The sequence below is a fragment of the Nelumbo lutea genome, chromosome 1 (assembly GCF_056320005.1).
Source record: "Nelumbo lutea isolate HS-2025 chromosome 1, American lotus-T2T, whole genome shotgun sequence".
Lineage (NCBI taxonomy): Eukaryota > Viridiplantae > Streptophyta > Magnoliopsida > Proteales > Nelumbonaceae > Nelumbo > Nelumbo lutea.
This window is the reverse complement of record NC_142684.1, coordinates 218,320,975-218,333,512: the sequence shown is the minus strand read 5'-3', so window position 1 is coordinate 218,333,512 and position 12,538 is coordinate 218,320,975. Positions and strand designations below refer to the sequence as shown.

General features: G+C 42.4%; 1 protein-coding gene across 11 annotated transcripts in view; it reads left to right on the top strand.

The window, feature by feature from the left end:
* Positions 1 to 12,538, top strand: part of LOC148881068 (serine/threonine-protein kinase BLUS1-like) — a 65,367-nt gene that overhangs the window by 40,156 nt on the left and 12,673 nt on the right. For 5 of the 11 annotated variants that reach the window (XM_088963322.1, XM_088963323.1, XM_088963326.1 and 2 more), the window contains exon 16: positions 10,136 to 10,252. The exons of the other annotated variants lie outside the window; for them this stretch is intronic. In XM_088963322.1, coding sequence (XP_088819448.1) covers positions 10,136 to 10,252 — 117 coding nt within the window. The remainder of the gene's footprint in view (positions 1 to 10,135; positions 10,253 to 12,538) is intronic. 11 annotated transcript variants of the gene reach the window in all.

Here is a 12,538-nt window from a genome sequence, read left to right as displayed (position 1 = left end):
CTTAGTTTTCACTAACTTGGGGTCTTGTTATGCTTCGGCTCTGAGTTGATCCAGCAAGGGATAAACTGGGTTGGACAACCCTGTTAACTGAAACTCCTCAGCCCTAGAAAGGGCATCCGTTACTGCATTCGAAGGCCTGGGCTTGTATTCGATTTTGAAGTCATAGCCAAGCAATTTATAGGCTCACTTACGCTGATCCGAGTGAAAGAATGGTAGGATCCATCCAATGGACGCCAAGAAGGGTGCGGAATGGAGGGCGAATTTCAAAAAAATTTCCTACCTTCTTCCAACTGGGAATCATATTCCCTAAATTTAGAATACATTATTCAATGATCCTACTTGAACCATAAACAAACCAGATCTGTACCAAAAGGAAACAGGAAGGATTATACCTGATCCGGAGAAATAATATCTCCCAAAGTTGGTGTTCACGCCCAAAGAAGTAACCAAGATCCGCTCCTGCTGAAGATGACATAGCTGTGGATGGAACGGAACCGGCAGGGTGTGTCCTACACACCGGATTTTTCACAAGAACCCTCTGGAAACCTTGAACACCAAATCCTTTTGTCTTTCTTGCAAGACTATTGTCAAGAACTGCTTTCTTGACTTCCTGTTGCTGCAAAGATCCAATCTTCCAACAAGGGTTGGCGGCGGCTGAAAGAGGAGAAGTCCAGGGACGAAGAGGGCAGAACTGTCTCTTCTCTCTGGAGTCTGTGTGATGTGTTTCTTGCTTGCTCAAACCCCCTAGTTCGAAATCTGATATTTTTGCTAGAGTTTTCTCCTCTTTCTTCTTGATTAAGAAACCTCCCCATATTTTGGGAGTTATCCCAATCCAAATCAGTATTTGGATAGGGCTTAATCTTAATCCTATCTGCAGATTAAGTTATTTAACTCCTGATCTTATCAGGAGGTTACCAGATTCAAATCTAATTTGAATTTGGTCTCTTAGAGTGGATAAGGTTAAAGACCCGATCCTTTTACTAACATTAATATCAGATTCGCCCCATGAACTGGTGATCATATCAGCCCAGTTCGAAATGGGCTTTTGGCCCATTAAGTGTTCAGTGTTTAACCAGTTTCCAACCTGTTGCCCAGTTGGGCTTCTTTGTATGGCGTGGGACCCAAGCATTGATCTACACACCAGCCACATGGGTTCGGCCCAACCTTTATTACAAGGCCCAGCCGAATTCACTGAAAGACTCAGTGACCCCCTTGAGCCCATCACATGGACCCTATGGGCCTAACACTTACATTAAGTGGTCCCTGGGCCAAGCCATCTTATAAAAACCCAGGGACTGTGGGCAGGTGCAAGATTAGCCCATCAGGTAATATCCTAAATGGTCTTACACTTAACCTCTCAGCCCTTAATGATCAAGCACTGCCTGACAAGAGAAGACCTCTCCCTCGGCTGTAAGGAACAGTGCCGCACTCTCTACTCACATGGATCCCGAGAATTAAAACCTTTTGCAAATCTTTTGAAACCGTACATATACATATATATATATATATATATATATATATATATTAATTTTGCAAAACAAAATTCCAGCGATTGAAATCAATTGCCGGCAGGTTGGTTTCCATCAGAGAGAGTGCATTCCCGATCATTACCATTGTCCGACAAAGGGGCTGATCCTGTCATTATGACCACTCACTCAGATGAATTCTCAGACTGCCCCAACATGTCCAGGTTTTGACCCCCACCAAGGATCTCACTGATTGACACATCAAAGACAGCCCGATCCGACACCTAGTGATGTGTCATAATCGAGTCTAGGGGTTAGATGTAACTTTCCAGTTTTGCCCATCTGTCTCCAAGGTCTAGGGCAATACTGGAAATCTGGTCCGGTTCAAGGGTTCAAGCAATCCCATACTGCATGTGCCTTGGGTCTTACCCTGATGGCCGAAACAAGCCATCCCAACACTTGGTGGCACATCAGTATCAGCCTTGGCAGGATAAATCTCCCCAGACTTATCCAATGGCTGTGAACATTTAAAACTAACACAAGTTTCTATAAGTGTCCAGTTTTAGGGTCTTACACAGAATTATACCAAACAACATGAATCAAACATGCACTTTAATTTATTTCCACTAAATAATAAAAGTACATCAAATCCGATTGAAGCTAAGGGCATACAAGACTGTCTAACATCGAGCCCAAGACACACTGGTCCAGGAGGTGCTTAATACTCTTGTGATCTGTCCTGACTATGGATGGGTGGCCCAATCAGGGCTGTAAACTAGCATATTGTCAGAAAAGATGAGTATAAATCTTCATAGGAACGGCTTGAAGATTTCATTCATCAGTTGTTGAAAAGTGGATGGGGCATTTGTTAAACTGAAGGGCATAACTACAACTTTATAGTGCCTTTCTGAGGTTTGAAATGTGGTGTTGTGGATGTCATTGGGGTGGACTCTAGTCTAGTGGTATCTTGATTGTATGTCCAAGTTGGAGAAGTAGTTGGCCTAGCCTAGCACATCAAACAACTCCTCAATTAGGGGAATTGAAAACCTGTCATTGAAAATGATTTGGTTCAAAGCCCAATAGTCTACATAAAACCTTCACAACCCATCCTTTTTGACCAAAAATACCGAGGAAGAGTAAGAGCTGCAGCTGGGTTGGATCTGCCCTTTTGTTATCAGCTTTTGGACCATCATTTCAATTTCCAGTTGTTGGTAATGGGGATATCAGTACGGCCTCACGTTGGTGAGCGGGGCATCAAGCAACAAAGGGTTTCAATGATCATGGGGTCTGGTGGGGGGGTAAGTCCTCAGGTTCTTTGAAGTCATCATTGTATCCTTGTAATAGTTGATGTAATTGGGCTTGGTTCTCAGCTGAAAGCATAGGACTAGGTGGACCTGAGGTGGTTATGATAGGCTCCAATGAGAATGACCCCAAGGACGTGTATGGGTCCCCATGTTTTGGTAGGATTTAAGTAGGGCTTGGGGAGATTATGCACCCAATTGTGATGGTTTAGAACTTTGAACCCAGCTAGGTGGCATTGGTGGTCCTGGTCAATTTGGCTCAATCACATATCACCAAGCTGAGTTGACTAAGCCAATGGATCCCTAGGACAATGTCTGCCCCTGAGAAGTCCAGTGGGTAAAGGTCCACGTGGAATACATTCCCGTGAATCTTCAACTATACCCCATTATATACCCCCTTGCATTGGATTTTTCTTCTATTGGCTACATGAACTACAAAAGGCGTCGTGAGTTGAACCACTAGGTCCAGTCTCTTAGAGAGCAAGTGGGAGATAAAATTGAATGTTCCCACTATTTATTGGTAAATTACCCTCATGGTCTGTAGGAATATTTCATAGTACTCGACTAGAGGAGTTTCCATCTCATCTTGGTTTTTGTCCTTTCCTCAATTGGATTTGGCTCTTCACTAGTCTCATCGACTTGAAGTAGAAATATTTGTTGGGCTTTACATTTATGCTCTGGAATGGATAGTTCATAACAATTGTAGCGAAGGCCTTTCTCCCTCCAGGTTTGCATCTCTGACCAGGGAAGTTTCTTGAAGGGTAGCACTACCATGGGGTTGAGCTTTCCCAGATTGGTCTCAACTTTAACAGGGGTGTCTTAAGGATTGGCCCCAGAGGTTTGGGAACCCTTTTGAGCTTGTTCAGTCTATCCTTTTGGAGCTTCCACAGATTGGTATTAGCACACCATTCTAGTCTGCTTGATCCTGGATGAGGACTCATCAAAGTCCTCAAAGCCAGAAGGTCCAAACGTTACACATAGGACTTCAGTAAAATCGAGCCAAGTGAGCTGTGGATGGGTCTTATGGTACCGTAGGTACCAAACTATGGCTTTGTTGGGAATGGTTAGACAGGGGTGTTTTTTGCTCATTTTCTCCTTTTTTGTACTCTCTATATTTGGGCACCCAAATAGGAGCCTTCTTGTAATTATTAATTTTCAATTATAAAGTGAACTTTTGAGGGTGTGAATAGTGAACTTCACACACCCTCGACACATCCCTTTGTTCTTCCTCTTCTTCTTTTCTTCTCTTCTTTCTTTCACTCTCTTGAAACCCTAATTTCTGCAACTTGGTATTAGAGCGGGTAGAAGCATCTGGGAGTTAGTTTTATGTTGATCTCCTACCCAAAGGCAAATTGCTAATGTTAGACTGCCACCGGATGACATCAGCAATCCGTACAGGTGTTAGCGACAGTCTATGAAACAAACAAAGTTTGATTCGCCCTGATTTTAGAAAAGTTTTGGTATGACTCTTGTTGTTATATGAATTTTTTATGATTTTTGGTGGATTTTTCAAGGAAAAAATCGCAGAAATTCCATATCTGATGTCAAGCCATGTACAACAGGTTTAATGATTTTTTTCTACTATAAAACCTAGACCATTCAGGTCGTTTTTCAATTTGGGATTGATGGGAAGTGGTCCCATAATTTTCTGAGCACTGTGTGATTTTTGGGAGATTTTTTTCTCCCTCTATTTTGCCGCCAACCTAGTTTTTTGGGTCTGGAACCTCGATTAAAGTGTTGGGGGTCCTTTTTGGTTGGTGAAAAGGTGTCTTGTTAGAAAATGGAATCATCTAACGATTTTCAAATGGTTCTCGATGTGCTCCTAGGAGCTACATATATCTCCAGTGGTATAATAACTATTGTTAAGCTAGATGGAACTAATTTTTTAGAGTGGTCTCAGTTTGCTAAACTTACCATAACTGTGAGGGGTAAACTGGGATTCATCAAATGAAGGGAAGTGAAGCCGAGTCCTGAAGACCTAAAATTTGCAAGGTGGGAACAAGACAACTCCCTTGTTATGTCATGGCTGATTTGCTCAATGCAACTTCGTATTGCCCGAAATTACATGTTTCTTCCATCTGCCAAGGATATCTGGGATATGGTAGTTACTACTTATTCCCAAGTTAACAATACTGCTAGAGTGTATCAGCTTCAGACAGAAGCTTGCAGTATGCGTCAGGGGGAGAGATTTATTGCTATGTATTTCTCTTCTCCATAGTTAGAAATGGATCACTTGAAAGCTCTAGTTTGGAAGGACCCTGAAGATGGTGAGTAGTACCGGAAGTACATAGAGGAGAATAGAGTCTTTGATCTGGCTTTAAACCAGAGTTTGATTTCACCAGACAACACATTCTTTGTGATGTTGTTTCTCTTGCTACTGCTTACTCTCTTGTACAAGGGGAAGGAAGCCGAAGAACCGCCATGATGCAATCCTCTATGAGTGATCATTCTGCCTTTATGTCATCTCGATCCAAGCAAAATACTAGCAAACATCCCAATGTAGAGAAGGTCGAGGATGTTATTTGTGAGTACTGCAAGAAGCCAAGACACAGTAAAGAAAGGTGTTGGGAGCTCAATCCTCATCTAAAACCAAAGAAGTACAAAACCGGGAAGAAGGGCAATGCTCACTTGGCTACAGTTGGCAATGATGCTCAGTCCTCAGATGTGCTTGACTCCGCTAATGTGATGGACAAACTTAGGAATATATTGTTGTAGCTAGAGAAGGGTGGTACATCTTCATCATCTAGTTTTGGACTTGGTAATCTATCTAGTTCATATGCCAAGACAGGTACTGCACTTGCTTGTTCCACCTCCTTTAGCCCATGGATAGTAGACTTTGGGGCCAATGCCCATATGACTGGTATACCTTTACATTTTACCTCATATAAGTTAACCCCGGGGAAGGGCAAGATTATTGTTGCGGATGGATCTCAAACCCCAATCTCGGGTCAGGGTGAAGTCAGAATCACTAATAGCCTTTCTCTTGACTTTGTTCTACATGTGCCTATGCTACAAAAAAATTTATTGTCTGTTAGTTCTCTAACAAAATCCCACAATTGCTCAGTGACCTTTTTTCCCACCCATTGTGTTTTTCAGGACTGGAGCACGGGGAAGACGATTAGAAGTGGGCATGAAATGGATGGAGTCTACCTCCTGGATGGACCTTTTGAATGTGAAGTTTGTCATTTATCCAAACAATGTAGAAACACATTTTGCAAGCAGTAAAAGAAGTAATGTTGTTTTCCATTTGATCCATACTGATGTTTAGGGCCCATATCCTGTCCCCTGTATGGGGGGCGGGGGTACAGATATTTCATTCTCTTCGTTGATGACTACAATCGATATACATGACTTTACTTGATAAAAAGTAGAGATGAAGTTCCTATTATTGTTCAAAACTTCATCAATATGGTCGAGACACACTTTGAGAAAAGAGTTAAGGTAATAAGATCTGACAATGCCAAGGAATACTTTGAACACCACTTGCATAGATTTCTTGAAGACATGGGCACTATTCACCAAAGTTCATGTAGTCATACTCCACAACAAAATGGGGTGGTTGAAAGAAAAGACAAGCATGTGGTTGAAGTTTCTCTAGGCTTATTGTTCCAAACTCATGTTCCAACTCGTTTATGGGGTGATGCTATTGAGATAGCTATATATCTCATTAACAGACTCCCATCAAGCATCCTTAACCTTCATTCTTCTCAACTACTCTTCCCTAATGAATCTCCTTTTAATCTACCCCTTAAGGTCTTTAGTTGTGTTTGTTTTGTTCATGATATGAGTCTTTCCCGGCGCAAGTTTGATCCTAAATCCATTAAGTGTGTATTTCTTGATTACTCTCCAGTCTAGATAGCTGTATATCTCATTAACAGACTCCCATCAAGCGTCCTTAACCTTCATTCTCCTCAACTAATCTTCCCTAATGAACCTCGTTTTAATCTACCTCTTAAGGTCTTTGGTTGTGTTTGTTTTGTTCATGATATGAGTCCTTCCTAGCGCAAGTTTGATCCTAAATCCATTAAGTGTGTATTCCTTGATTAATCTCTAGTCCAGAAAGGTTATTGATGCTTTGATGCTCTCTCTGGAAAGAGATATGTCTTTAAGGATGTTACCTTTTTGGAATCCTCTTCATTTTTCCAGTCATCCCGTCCTTCTCTTCAGGGGGAGAATGCAAGTGAAGATCGAACTCCCTTCTGCCTCCCTATTCCTACCTCTATTCCTTCTCCTCCTCTGTATTGATCTCGGTCCTAGCAACAATTTTTCATCAGGCATCGTAAGAGGGTGCCTTCTGAAGCAGAATGTCCATCACAATCTGATTCCCCAGACTCTGGTAATCTTGAACCTCGTAACAATCCTATTATTGATTTTGACCTTGATCTTCCTATTGCCATTCGAAAATGGAAATGGACATGTAGCAAGTATCCTATCACTAACTTTGTCTCTTATGATGCTCTCTCCCCTTCCTATTGTGCCTATATTTCTGCTATCTCTCCTGTTTCCATCCCTTGTAGTGTTACAGAGGCAATGCAGTGCCCTAATTGGAAGGAAGCTATGAACCAAACCAAGAAATGGAGGCCCTAATAAAGAACCATACTTGGGAGGTTGTTCCTTGCCCTAAAGATAAGATTCCTGTTAGGTGTAAGTGGGGTTATATTGTTAAGCACAAGGCAGATGGCTCAATTGAAAGATACAAAGCTCAGCTTGTAGCCAAATGATACACTTAGACTTATGGCATTAATTATTTGGAAACTGTAGAGAACACTGATGTGGGCCTCACAGCTGTTGTCACCATTGTGTTCGTAGGACAGTATGTGTAATTATTTGTTTCAGTTATGGTAGTGTCAGTTGGTGGTCAGTTTGTTATTTCAGTTTTTTATTTGCTTTATTTGTCATGTAAGTACTAAGGGCAGATCTGTCCTTTTCCCTATGTACTGAACATAACCTATAAATACTAAGAGAGTGGCGGTGGCAGATCATTCTGAATCTGTCCCTTCTTTCAACCTTTGTTTTCTCCAGTTCTTCTCCTCTCTTTTCTTCCTTTCTCTTTCTTTTCTTCTACTTTTCCTAATCTGAAATCTATTAGGGTTCAAGGCTGATTGTAGTCTTGATCGTCTACTTGGTATTAGAGCCTATCTATCTAGGGTTTCTCATGTGAGTCTAGTCCAGCCGACTACATGAGAACTATCTAGGGCTGGAAGTTTATGAAGAAGTATACGTTGGCTGATTCTTGGAGGTTACCAGAAGAGGTTTGTAGCTGTTGAAGACTTGCCACGGCTTGTAGAGTGTTGGTAATCAGGAAGAATCAGAGAAGGCTAGGGTTCAGGCAACCTTGGAAGGTAGCGAACAACATTCTCTGGGTAAGTCTTATTTATTTTCTAGAGACTGCTATCAGTCAAGATAGGTTGGACCTATCTAGAAGGAGCGGCTGAACTGTTTTAGGGCTTTATCTCTGTTCTAGGGTTTGACATTAACCTTGCGGCAAACCATTCTATTGGGTTGAACTCTTGTTGTCCTCTTGGAAAGTGCTTGTTTTAGGGTTTTCTCCCAGAGGTGATCAGTTTTAGGGTTTCACATTGACCCTACGACGAAACCTAACTGTATGGACTGCTTGGAAAGTGCGGCTGAGCAATTATTTCAGACCTATGATTGAAACCCTAATTCTGTTCCAACATTTCAAATTGCTCTCTAAGTTGGTTTCAGACCAATATTTTGGTTTCGAGCTCTTTTAGGGGGTGAAAACTTGTACGAACTGCTTGGTACTGTGATTGCCGATTGGTTTCAGATCAGATTTATATTGGTTCCATGCATATACTGTGGTTGTCGATTGGTTTCAGATCAGACCTGCACTAGTTTCATGCATATTCTATGATTACAGATTTTTTTCAGATCAGACCTGCATTGATTCCATACTGATTTCTGATTGTGATCGACTGTCCAACTGCTGTTTTCTGTTGTAGTGACCCTAACAGTTTGTACCTACTGATTCTTCACCAAAGATGGAGCTTAAAAATCGGGGAGAAGGTAGTTTTGGGAACAACAATTATGGTAGTATATCTAAAACTAGGTTTCAGATTACAACTGTGAGATTTGACGGATCGAACTATTTGGAATGGGCTCAATCAGCCATGATGGCTATTGGGGGAAGGGGAAAACTGGGCTACCTCTTGGGAGATGTGAAAGAACCTTCCAAGGAGGACCCGATGTACACCAAGTGGGTTCAAGAGAACTACTTGGTTATGGCATAACCGTGTAATTCTATGCAGCCACATATCAACTGAAATTACTTGTGGGCCAAGACAGCCAAGGAGATATGGGATGTTATGAAAGAAACCTATTCCCAACCCCTTAATGTTGCCAGAGCCTATGAACTGAAGTGTGAAGTGAATAGTCTTAAACAAGGAGAGAAACCAGTTTCTCTCTACTTCTCTACCTTGAAATCCCTGTGGCATGAGATTGATCACCTAGAGACTCTTGAGTGGGGGGAGTCCCAAAGATGCACAGACTCACAAAAAGCAAGTTGAGACAAATAGGGTGTTTGAATTTCTGGCTGGCATGAATTCAGAATATGACATTGTGCGGCAACAGATACTGACCAGAGATAGTGTGACCCTCTCTCAAGCATACTCCCTGGTGCATAGTGAAGAGATCAGGCGGAAAGTCATGATGCAACCTCGGCCTCTTTCCCCAGCCCTGACAGCTGTTAAACCTAAGTCAGGGGGTGATCCAAAAAGGGGCAGGAAGAAGGAAGATAAACAGGACTTGGTATGTGAACATTGCAAGAAACCCAAGCACACAAAAGATACTTGTTGGAAGCTGCATCCTCATTTGGTCCCAGCAAAACTAAGAAATAAGAAGAGTAATGCTCATGTGGCTGTGAATACTAATTCAGCATCCTTGTCAGGCACAAAAGGCACACCCCTAGAGACCTTAGCTGCAGTTCGGGCTGCCCTAATACAGTTGGAAAAGGAAGTTGGGAGTTCAGCTCAGCCATCTCAGTCACCAACGACCCCTGCCACATCTTCCTTTGCACATTCAGGTACTCGAGCCTCAATCTACCATGCTTCACCTCCAGGTAATACTGAATACTATTGGGCAATAGATTCAGGTGCATCCAACCATATGACTAGCTTGCCGTCATTGTTCACTACTTATCACTTGTCCTCCGATAGAGATAGAGTATCCATTGCTGATGGCTCTCTTGTTCCCATTTCTGGCAAGGGTGACATCAAGTTATCGGATACTATCTCTTTATCTTCGGTCTTGCATGTTCCTAAGCTTGATACTAACTTGCTTTCAGTCAGTAATATTACCAAGCATATGAACAGTTCAGTAACCTTTTTCCCTGACCGATGTGTTTTTCAGGACTTGGAGACGAGGAAGGTGATTGGGACTGGCCGTAAGACGAATGGGATCTATCTGCTCGGAGAGAGTTCTCGTTGGGAAGAGCTGGTGGATAAGAAGTCCTTTGTTTCTCAGTTTGTGAGTCCAGTTATGCTTTGACATAACCGATTAGGTCATTTATATTTCCGGTCCTTGAAGAGTCTGTTTCCTACTTTATTTGAGTCTGTTGAGTTGTCAAAGTTGAGATGTGAGAGTTGTGAGCTTGCCAAACATTGTAGAACATCTTATTCTTTGATTAATAAAAAGAGTAATTATTTTTTTGATATTGTGCATACTGATGTTTGGGGAGCATATCACATCCCTTCTATGGGTGGGTACATATACTTTCTGTTGTTTGTTGATGACCATACCCGTTTTTCTTGGGTCTACCTTATGCGTTCTCGAGATGAGGTTCCTGATCTGACCCAAAACTTTCATCAGATGATTCTAACCCAGTTTGGAGCCAAGATCAAAGTTTTTAGATCTAATAATGCAAAGGAATACTTTGCTAAGCCATTAACCTCTTACCTTCTTCATCATGGAGTTATTCACCAAAGAACTTGCCCTCATTCACCACAGCAGAACGGAGTTGCCGAAAGGAAGAATAAGCACATCTTGGAGGTGGCTAGAAGCATTATGTTTACCTCCAATGTACCTATTCGCTTATGGGGTGATGCCGTCCTCACGACAATATATCTCATTATTCGGGTTCCTTCCCGGGTTCTTGATATGAAAACCCATTTTTCCCTTCTATACCCAGACGAGGAGTTGTTTACCGTTCCCCTTAAAACCTTTGGTTGTACCTGTTTTGTTCAACTTCTCGGGCCCCATCATTCCAAGTTTGACCCTAAGGCCTCCAAATGTATTTTCCTCGGCTATGCACAAACTTAAAAGGGTTATTGTTGCTATGATCTTGTTTCGGGGAAGTTTGTCTCCATGGATGTCACCTTCTTTGAGGAGACACCCTTTTATCCTAGGCTTTCTCCTCAGAGGGAGAGTAGTGAGAGTGGGGATTTGGGTCTTTTTCCCCAAGGGGAGCGCAGTGGGAGTGGGGCTGTTCCTTTACCTATTCTACTAGGTGATGAAGGCTGTAATGGTGAGGGTGGTCAGAGGGATCAGGAGTTGGGAGTCTATCACAGGTGATGCAGGCAGGTTGATCCCAGTCATCGACAGTCCAGGCTAGCTCCAGTTCCTTCTGTGGCTCCAGATCCAAGTATTACAGTCCCAGAGCCCACTGAGACACCTTCCACTGTTCCTTTACCTCCTGCGGATGAACTTGACCTCCCTATTGCCGTCCGCAAAGGGAAACGACATTGCACCACATCTACAACTCACTGCATTTCCCAGTTTTTATCCTATGATCACCCATCTCCCTCTTACCAGTCTTATCTCACTTCCATTGCCAATGTCCCTATTCCAAGAACAGTGCAAAAAGCCTTATTAGTTCCAGAGTGGAAAGATGCAATGCAAATTGAAATGGATGCCCTATTGAAAAATAATACTTGGGCACTAGTTGACCTACCCAAAGGAAAGAAACCTGTTGGAAGTAAATGGGTATTTACTGTGAAGCATAATGCTGATGGATCCATTGAAAGGTACAAAGCCTGGCTAGTTGCAAAGTAGTTCACCCAGACTTATGGTATAGACTACTTGGAGACCTTTGCCCCAACAGCCAAGATGACCACCATCCGAGTTCTATTATCCCTTGCAGCAAGTCATTCTTGGCCCCTGTTCCAGATGGATGTTAAAAATGCTTTTCTGAATGGAGACTTACAAGAAGAGGTCTACATGCAGTTGCCTCCTGGATTCTATGATACAGAGACATGCAAGAAGGTTTGCCGACTGAACAAGGCATTGTATGGTTTGAAGCAGTCACCTAGAGCATGGTTTGATAGATTTAGACTAGCCCTTGGAAAATTCGGTTATGTACAGGCCCAGTCAGATCATACACTGTTCATTAAGAGGGTGGACTCCTCTCTGACCCTGCTTGCTGTGTATGTGGATGATGTTGTAGTGACAGGAAATAATAGTAGTGAGATTTAGTCCCTCAAACAGCTCATTCATCAAGAGTTTGAGGTGAAAGATCTTGGTACATTACAGTACTTTTTGGGTATTGAGGTTGCTAAATCTAAACAAGGGATCTTTATCTCTCAGAGAAAATATGTTCTAGATCTGTTGGCGGAAACTGGAAAGTTAGGTGTTAAGCCTGCTGATACACCCATTGAACAGAATCACAAGATTAGTGCAGAGGGCAAGGAGCCTCTTGAAGACAAAGTTATGTTCCAACGGTTGGTTGGAAAGCTCCTATATCTCTGCCTCACTCGACCAGATGTCAGTTATGCAGTTAGTGTTGTCAGCCAGTACATGCATTCCTCTAGAACTACT